The 10,000-nt window shown below is 51.1% G+C and overlaps 1 protein-coding gene across 1 annotated transcript in view; it reads left to right on the top strand.

Moving 5' to 3' along the window:
- The window catches only part of ptprbl (protein tyrosine phosphatase receptor type B, like), a 121,331-nt gene that overhangs the window by 27,804 nt on the left and 83,527 nt on the right, over positions 1-10,000 (top strand). Inside the window, exons 9-11 of the mRNA XM_036956587.1 lie at positions 2,008-2,271; positions 3,644-3,907; positions 7,385-7,648. Coding sequence (XP_036812482.1) covers positions 2,008-2,271; positions 3,644-3,907; positions 7,385-7,648 — 792 coding nt within the window. The remainder of the gene's footprint in view (positions 1-2,007; positions 2,272-3,643; positions 3,908-7,384; positions 7,649-10,000) is intronic.

Here is a 10,000-nt window from a genome sequence, read left to right as displayed (position 1 = left end):
AAGCATTACAAACCAACACACACAGATGCAGGCACGCATTACAAACCAACACACATACACACACACTGTCTCTTGGGCCCCTCATCTTGATCACTGTCTATCACTCTGTTTACAGTGCGTTCTGAAAGTATTCAGACCCCTTGATTTTTTACACATTTTGTTACATTACAGCCTTATTCTAAAATTTATTAAAATCACATCTCCTCACATCAATCTACGTACAATACCCCATAATGACATCACAATACCCCATAATGACATCACAATACCCCATAATGACATCACAATACCCCATAATGACATCACAATACCCCATAATGACATCACAATACCCCATAATGACAAAGCGAAAACAGGTTTTCTTAAAAATAAAAAACATAAATACCTTAATAATTCTTCAGACTCTTTTCTGTGAGACTCGAAATTGAATTCAGTTACATCCTGTTTCCATTGATCATCCTTGAGATTTCTACAACTTGTGGTAAACCTGTGGTAAATTCAATTGATTGGACATGATTTGGAAAGGCACACACCTGTCTATATAAGGTCCCACAGTTGACAGTGCATGTCAGAGCAATAACCCTGTCGAGGCACAGAGCTGGGGAAGCGTACCAACAGATTTCAGCAGCATTGAAGGTCCCCGAGAACACAGTGGCCTCCATCATTCTTAAATGGAAGACGTATTGAACCACCAACACCCTTCCTAGAGCTGGCCGCCCGGCCGAACTGAGCAATTGGGGGAGAAAGTCCTTGGTCAGGGATGTGACCAAGAACCCTATGGTCACTCTAACAGAGCTCCAAAGTTCCTCTGTGGAGATGGGAGAAACTTCCAGAAGGACAACTATCTCTGCAGCACTCCACCAATCAGGCCTTTATGCTAGTGTGGCTAGACGGAAGCCACTCCTCAGTAAATGGCACATGACAGCCTGCTTGGAGTTTGCCAAAAGGCACTTAAAGACTCTTAGACCATGAGAAACCAGATTCTCTGGTCTGATGAAACCAAGTTTGAACTCTTTGGCTTGAATGCCAAGCGTCACATCTGTAGGAAACCTGTTACCATCCTTACGGTGAAGCATGGTGGCACCATCCCTACGGTGAAGCATGGTGGTGGCAGCATCATGCTGTGGGGATGTTTTTCAGCAGCAGGGACTGGGAGACTAGTCAAGATTAATGGAAAGATGAACGGAGCAAAGTACAGAGAGATCCTTGATGAAAACCTGCTCCAGAGTGCTCAAGACCTCAGATTGGGATGAAGGTTCACCTTCCAACAGTCTCTGAATGTCCTTGCGTGGCCCAGCCAGAGCCCGGACTTGAACACCTCTAGAGAGACCTGAAAATAGCTATACAGTGATGCTTCTCAGCCAATCTGACAGAGCTTGAGAGGATCTGAAGAGAAGAATGGGAGAAACTCCTCAAATACAGGTGTGCCAAGCTTGTAGCATCATACCCAAGAAGACTCAAGTCTGTAATCGCTGCCAAAGGTACTTCAACAAAGTACTGAGTAAAGGGTCTGAATTCTTATGGAAATGTGTTAATCCAGTTGTATATTCTTTATAAATGAGCAAAAATGTCTAAAAACCTGTTTTTGCTTTGCCAGCATGGGGGTATTGTGATGTCATTATAGGGTATTGTGATGTCATTATAGGGTATTGTGATGTCATTATGGGGTATTGTGATGCCATTATGGGGTATTGTGTGTAGATTGATGAGGGGAAAAAACTTTTCATTCCATTTTAGAATGAGGCTGTAACATAACAAAATGTGAAAAAAGTCAAGGGGTCTGAATACTTTCCCGAATTCACTGTATATACTTACATGGATGAATGTGTTAATATAGATTTATTTTCTGGTGATCTAGGAGACAAATTGTTCAATTGGTAGGGAACATTTTTGGAGAAAACGTGTGTCTCTTAAAATGACAACGGTGTTGTGTTTAATGAAAAACACCCCACATCCTACTTGACCTCTTGACCTGATGACATCTCTTCTACCCCTCTCTCTACCCAGAACCATCCAGTGTCCAGAACCCCAACGCCATCCACTCTGCCAGGGACGACTTCCTGAAAGTCTACTGGCGCCATGCGTCTGGAGACTTGGACCGTTACGAGGTGGTCATTAAGTACAACAACACGGTCGTCCAGAACCAGACGGTGGCGCGCTCGCAGAACGACTGCGTGTTCAGCTCCCTGGTCCCCGGGAGGCTTTATACAGTCACTGTCAGCACCTGGAGCGGAGAGTACCAGTCCAGTGTTTCTACTGACGGGAGAACGTGTGAGTCTATTAACTACAGTCTGTGAGTCTGTGTCTGTTGCTACTGACAGGAGAATGTGTGAGTCTATTAACTTCAGTCTGTGAGTCTGTGTCTGTTGCTACTGACAGGAGAATGTGTGAGTCTATTAACTACAGTCTGTGAGTCTATTAACTACAATCTGTGTCTGTTGCTACTGACAGGAGAATGTGTGAGTCTATTAACTTCAGTCTGTGAGTCTATTAACTACAGTCTGTGTCTGTTTCTACTGACGGGAGAATGTGTGAGTCTATTAACTTCAGTCTGTGTCTGTTTCTACTGACAGGAGAATGTGTGAGTCTATTAACTACAGTCTGTGTCTGTTGCTACTGACAGGAGAACGTGTGAGTCTATTAACTACAGTCTGTGTCTGTTTCTACTGACGGGAGAACGTGTGAGTCTATTAACTACAGTCTGTGAGTCTGTGTCTGTTGCTACTGACAGGAGAACGTGTGAGTCTATTAACTACAGTCTGTGAGTCTATTAACTACAGTCTGTGTCTGTTTCTACTGACAGGAGAATGTGTGAGTCTATTAACTACAGTCTGTGAGTCTGTGTCTGTTTCTACTGACGGGAGAATGTGTGAGTCTATTAACTACAGTCTGTGTCTGTTTCTACTGACAGGAGAACGTGTGAGTCTATTAACTACAGTCTGTGAGTCTATTAACTACAGTCTGTGTCTGTTTCTACTGACAGGAGAATGTGTGAGTCTATTAACTACAGTCTGTGTCTGTTGCTACTGACAGGAGAACGTGTGAGTCTATTAACTACAGTCTGTGAGTCTGTGTCTGTTGCTACTGACAGGAGAATGTGAGTCTATTAACTACAGTCTGTGTCTGTTGCTACTGACAGGAGAACGTGTGAGTCTATTAACTTCAGTCTGTGTCTGTTTCTACTGACAGGAGAATGTGTGAGTCTATTAACTACAGTCTGTGTCTGTTGCTACTGACAGGAGAACGTGTGAGTCTATTAACTACAGTCTGTGTCTGTTGCTACTGACAGGAGAATGTGTGAGTCTATTAACTACAGTCTGTGAGTCTGTGTCTGTTGCTACTGCAGTGTTGGTAGAAGGTTTCAGTAAAATGCTGTGCTGCTGAGTATTCTGTGTGGCCAAGTCCACGGAAAACCAATATACAGCTTATTTGGAAGATTTTTTGTAGGTGTGATATCTAGAATTCGGCGCATGGGAATTGTACCTACGATCACATTCAGTAACATTTTGGCAGCGCAAAGTTAACCTTAAACTAGTGGGCGTCATGGGTCAAATTCCCCTCAGCCAATCAAACCATTGAGCCCTTTAGTGTTCTGTGAATAGTTGAAATGTTTAAATAAAGTTGTATTTGACCGTCTCCGTAGTCCCCTCTGCGGTGCGGAGCCTGGCCCTGGGTGACAGCGGTACAGGTGACCTGGTGGTCACATGGTCTCCAGCGCTGGGGGACGTTGATCACTACGAGGTCCAGATCCTCTTCAACGACACGCGGGTTTACCCGCCCGTAACCCTGGGCAACGAGGCCCGTGACCACCGCCTGGCCTCGCTCACCCCGGGACGCCTGTACAAGATGGTGGTGTCCACCTTCAGTGGACCCAACCAGAGACCTCAGTTCATCGAGGGCAGGACAGGTCAGTAGGGGAACAGAGTGGGCAGCTGCCCGGCTTGGTTTTCCAAATAACCTCACATTGTGTTTCATAGCATTTCTGTCACAGGTATTTCAGGTAAAACAACAGAATAACCTCTTGTTATCACTTCATTCCATATAACTTCATCTAAAGATTTTAAAATAAAAAAAACACCGCATAGTTTTGTTGGCCAGTCTTCAACTTTATATAAGTGATCCACATTGTGACCCATCTCCATTCTCCCCCCCCCCCCCGCCCACCTTTACTCCTGTCTCTCTGCCTTCTCTCTCAACACCCCCCCCCCCTCCCTTTACTCCTGTCTCTCTGCCTTCTCTCCCCCCCCCCCCCACCTTTACTCCTGTCTCTCTGCCTTCTCTCTCAACCCCCCCCCCCTTACTCCTGTCTCTCTGCCTTCTCTCTCAACCCCCCCCCTCCCTTTACTCCTGTCTCTCTGCCTTCTCTCTCAACCCCCCCCTCCCTTTACTCCTGTCTCTCTGCCTTCTCTCTCAACCCCCCCCCTTTACTCCTGTCTCTCTGCCTTCTCTCCCCCCCCCACCTTTACTCCTGTCTCTCTGCCTTCTCTCTCCCCCCCCCCTCCCTTTACTCCTGTCTCTCTGCATTCTCTCTCAACCCCCCCCTCCCTTTACTCCTGTCTCTCTGCCTTCTCTCTCAACCCCCCCCTCCCTTTACTCCTGTCTCTCTGCCTTCTCTCTCCTCCCCCCCCCCACCTTTACTCCTGTCTCTCTGCCTTCTCTCTCAACCCCCCCCCTTTACTCCTGTCTCTCTGCCTTCTCTCTCCCCCCCCCACCTTTACTCCTGTCTCTCTGCATTCTCTCTCAACCCCCCCCTCCCTTTACTCCTGTCTCTCTGCCTTCTCTCTCAACCCCCCCCTCCCTTTACTCCTGTCTCTCTGCCTTCTCTCTCACCCCCCCCCCTCCCTTTACTCCTGTCTCTCTGCCTTCTCTCTCCTCCCCCCCCCCACCTTTACTCCTGTCTCTCTGCCTTCTCTCTCAACCCCCCCCTCCCTTTACTCCTGTCTCTCTGCCTTCTCTCTCCTCCCCCCCCCACCTTTACTCCTGTCTCTCTGCCTTCTCTCTCCTCCCCCCCACCTTTACTCCTGTCTCTCTGCCTTCTCTCTCCTCCCCCCCCTCCCTTTACTCCTGTCTCTCTGCCTTCTCTCTCACCCCCCCCCTCCCATTACTCCTGTCTCTCTGCCTTCTCTCTCAACCCCCCCCTTTACTCCTGTCTCTCTGCCTTCTCTCTCCCCCCCCCACCTTTACTCCTGTCTGACCCATCTCCATTCTCCCCCCCCCCCCACCTTTACTCCTGTCTCTCTGCCTTCTCTCTCAACACCCCCCCCCTCCCTTTACTCCTGTCTCTCTGCCTTCTCTCCCCCCCCCCCACCTTTACTCCTGTCTCTCTGCCTTCTCTCTCAACCCCCCCCTTACTCCTGTCTCTCTGCCTTCTCTCTCAACCCCCCCCCTCCCTTTACTCCTGTCTCTCTGCCTTCTCTCTCAACCCCCCCCTCCCTTTACTCCTGTCTCTCTGCCTTCTCTCTCAACCCCCCCCCTTTACTCCTGTCTCTCTGCCTTCTCTCCCCCCCCACCTTTACTCCTGTCTCTCTGCCTTCTCTCTCCTCCCCCCCTCCCTTTACTCCTGTCTCTCTGCATTCTCTCTCAACCCCCCCCCCTCCCTTTACTCCTGTCTCTCTGCCTTCTCTCTCAACCCCCCCCTCCCTTTACTCCTGTCTCTCTGCCTTCTCTCTCCTCCCCCCCCCCACCTTTACTCCTGTCTCTCTGCCTTCTCTCTCAACCCCCCCCTTTACTCCTGTCTCTCTGCCTTCTCTCTCCCCCCCCCACCTTTACTCCTGTCTCTCTGCATTCTCTCTCAACCCCCCCTCCCTTTACTCCTGTCTCTCTGCCTTCTCTCTCAACCCCCCCCTCCCTTTACTCCTGTCTCTCTGCCTTCTCTCTCACCCCCCCCCCCTCCCTTTACTCCTGTCTCTCTGCCTTCTCTCTCCCCCCCCCCCCACCTTTACTCCTGTCTCTCTGCCTTCTCTCTCAACCCCCCCTCCCTTTACTCCTGTCTCTCTGCCTTCTCTCTCCTCCCCCCCCACCTTTACTCCTGTCTCTCTGCCTTCTCTCTCCTCCCCCCCACCTTTACTCCTGTCTCTCTGCCTTCTCTCTCCTCCCCCCCCCTCCCTTTACTCCTGTCTCTCTGCCTTCTCTCTCACCCCCCCCTCCCTTTACTCCTGTCTCTCTGCCTTCTCTCTCAACCCCCCCCTTTACTCCTGTCTCTCTGCCTTCTCTCCCCCCCCCCCACCTTTACTCCTGTCTCTCTGCCTTCTCTCTCCCCCCCCCTCCCCACCTTTACTCCTGTCTCTCTGTCTTCTCTCTCAACCCCCCCCTCCCTTTACTCCTGTCTCTCTGCCTTCTCTCTCAACCCCCCCCCCCTTACTCCTGTCTCTCTGCCTTCTCTCTCAACCCCCCCTCCCTTTACTCCTGTCTCTCTGCCTTCTCTCTCAACCCCCCCCCTCCCTTTACTCCTGTCTCTCTGCCTTCTCTCTCCTCCCCCCCACCTTTACTCCTGTCTCTCTGCCTTCTCTCTCCCCCCCCCCCCCACCTTTACTCCTGTCTCTCTGCCTTCTCTCTCAACACCCCCCTCCCTTTACTCCTGTCTCTCTGCCTTCTCTCTCCTCCCCCCCCACCTTTACTCCTGTCTCTCTGCCTTCTCTCTCCTCCCCCCCCACCTTTACTCCTGTCTCTCTGCCTTCTCTCTCCTCCCCCCCCTCCCTTTACTCCTGTCTCTCTGCCTTCTCTCTCACCCCCCCCCTCCCTTTACTCCTGTCTCTCTGCCTTCTCTCTCAACCCCCCCCCCCTTTACTCCTGTCTCTCTGCCTTCTCTCTCCCCCCCCCCCACCTTTACTCCTGTCTCTCTGCCTTCTCTCTCCTCCCCCCCCTCCCCACCTTTACTCCTGTCTCTCTGCCTTCTCTCTCAACCCCCCCCTCCCTTTACTCCTGTCTCTCTGCCTTCTCTCTCAACCCCCCCCCCCTTACTCCTGTCTCTCTGCCTTCTCTCTCAACCCCCCCTCCCTTTACTCCTGTCTCTCTGCCTTCTCTCTCAACCCCCCCCCCCTCCCTTTACTCCTGTCTCTCTGCCTTCTCTCTCCTCCCCCCCACCTTTACTCCTGTCTCTCTGCCTTCTCTCTCCTCCCCCCCCACCTTTACTCCTGTCTCTCTGCCTTCTCTCTCCCCCCCCCTCCCTTTACTCCTGTCTCTCTGCCTTCTCTCTCAACCCCCCCCCCCTTTACTCCTGTCTCTCTGCCTTCTCTCTCCTCCCCCCCCCCACATTTACTCCTGTCTCTCTGCCTTCTCTCACCTCCCCCCCTCCCCACCTTTACTCCTGTCTCTCTGCCTTCTCTCTCAACCCCCCCCCCTTACTCCTGTCTCTCTGCCTTCTCTCTCAACCCCCCCCCCCCAGTCCCCAGCCAGGTGAGGAACCTCCATGCCCGGCCAGGGGACCAGGCTGCCAGCCTGAGGGTGTCCTGGACCCCTGGTGATGGAGACGTGGACATGTACACCGTGTCCCTATCCCAGGGAGCACACCTTCTGGAGACCAGACCTGTCCCCAAACACGTCACTGAGCTGGACTTTCAGGGTCTGGTACCAGGACAGCTGTACGGGGTCGAGGTTCAGTCCCTGAGTGGAATACTGGTCAATAATTCAACAACTACTGGACGAACAGGTGAGAAGGAGGGAGGGGAATAGGAAGGGGAATAGGAGAGGGAATAGGAGAGGGAATAGGAGAGGGAATAGCAGAGGGAATAGCAGAGAGAATAGCAGAGAGAATAGCAGAGGGAATAGCAGAGGGAATAGCAGAGGGAATAGCAGAGGGAATAGCAGAGGGAATAGCAGAGGGAATAGGAGAGGGAATAGGAGAGGGAAGAGCAGAGGGAATAGGAGAGGGAATAGCAGAGGGAATAGGAGAGGGAATAGGAGGAGAATAGGAGAGAGGGGGGAATAGGAGAGGGAATGGGAGGAGAATAGGAGAGGGAATGGGAGGAGAATATGAGAGAGGGGGGAATATGAGAGGGAATAGGAGAGAGAATAGCAGAGGGAATAGGAGGAGAATAGGAGAGAGAGGGGAATAGGAGGGGGAATAGGAGAGGGAATAGGAGGAGAATAGGAGAGGGAATAGCAGAGGGAATATGAGAGGGAATGGGAGGAGAATAGGAGAGAGAGGGGAATAGGAGAGGTAATGGGAGGAGAATAGGAGAGGGAATGGGAGGAGAATAGGAGAGAGAGGGGAATAGGAGAGGGCATATGCAGAGAATAGGAGAGGGCATAGGAGGAGAATAGGAGAGGGAATGGGAGGAGGATGGGAGAGAGAGGGGAATAGGAGAGGGAATGGGAGGAGAATAGGAGAGGGCATAGGAGGAGAATATGAGAGGGAATGGGAGGGGAATAGGATACGGAATGGGAGGAGAATAGGAGAGGGCATAGGAGGAGAATATGAGAGGGAATGGGAGGGGAATAGGATACTGAATGGGAGGAGAATAGGAGAGGGAATGGGAGGAGAATATGAGATGGAATGAGCGGAGAATAGGAGAGGGAATGGGAGGAGAATAGGAGACGGAATGGGAGGAGAATAGGAGAGAGAGGGGAATAGGAGGGGGAATAGGAGAGAGAATAGGAGAGGGAATAGGAGAGGGAATGGGAGAGGGAATGAGAGAGGGAATGGGAGGAGAATAGGAGAGAGAGGGGAATAGGAGAGGTAATGGGAGGAGAATAGGAGAGGGAATGGGAGGAGAATAGGAGAGAGAGGGGAATAGGAGAGGGCATAGGAGGAGAATAGGAGAGGGCATAGGAGGAGAATAGGAGAGGGAATGGGAGGAGAATGGGAGAGAGAGGGGAATAGGAGAGGGAATGGGAGGAGAATAGGAGAGAGAATGGGAAGAGAATAGGAGAGGGAATGGGAGGAGAATAGGAGAGGGAATGGGAAGAGAATAGGAGAGGGAATGGGAGGAGAATAGGAGACGGAATGGGAGGAGAATAGGAGAGAGAGGGTAATAGGAGAGGGAATGGGAGGAGAATAGGAGAGGGAATTGGAGGAGAATAGGAGAGGGAATGGGAGGAGAATAGGAGACGGAATGGGAGGAGAATAGGAGAGAGGTGAGAATAGGAGGGGGAATGTGAGGAGAATAGGAGAGGGAATGGGAGGAGAATAGGAGAGAGGGGGGAATAGGAGTGGGAATGGGAGGAGAATAGGAGGGGGAATAGGAGGAGAATAGGAGGGGGAATGGGAGGAGAATAGCAGAGGGAATATGAGAGGGAATGGGAGGAGAATAGGAGAGGGAATGGGAGGAGAATAGGAGAGAGGGGGAAATAGGAGGGGGAATGGGAGGAGAATAGGAGAGGGAATGGGAGGAGAATAGGAGCGGGAGGGAGGAGAATAGGAGAGAGAGGGGAATAGGAGATGGAATGAGGGTAGAATAGGAGAGAGGGGGGAATAGGAGGGGGAATGGGAGGAGAATAGGAGAGGGAATGGGAGGAGAATAGGAGCGGGAGGGAGGAGAGGCAGGGATGGAGGGGACAGCTCAGTCCCTGAGTGGAACACTGGTCGATAACAGCAGTGCTACTGGATGAACAGGTGGATGCTCAGAATATACCTGTATGATAACACATCGTTTGGACTGGAGCCATTAAGACACACAGGGCTTTGTCCTGAATTATAGAGGAACAACAGTTGTCCTTATCATCAACAGTTGTCATTGTCATTTGTCGTCTTCATGGAAAAGTCTAATTCTAAAATCATTGGAAACTGATTCTCTTCATAACAAGTTCAGAGATCAAGAATACTGCAACAAAAAAAAACAGCCATGGGGGATGTTTAACCTCTCCCTGGATCTGTTCAATCCCCTCTCAGCCATGGGGGATGTTTAACCTCTCCCTGGATCTGTTCAATCCCCTCTCAGCCATGGGTGATGTCTAACCTCTCCCTGGATCTGTTCAATCCCCTCCCAGCCATGGGGGATGTTTAACCTCTCCCTGGATCTGTTCAATCCCCTCCCAGCCATGGGGGATGTTTAACCTCTCC

This window comes from Oncorhynchus mykiss, chromosome 21 (assembly GCF_013265735.2).
Source record: "Oncorhynchus mykiss isolate Arlee chromosome 21, USDA_OmykA_1.1, whole genome shotgun sequence".
NCBI lineage: Eukaryota > Metazoa > Chordata > Actinopteri > Salmoniformes > Salmonidae > Oncorhynchus > Oncorhynchus mykiss.
Note: the sequence above shows the minus strand (reverse complement) of the source record. Positions and strands in the feature narration are given on the sequence as shown.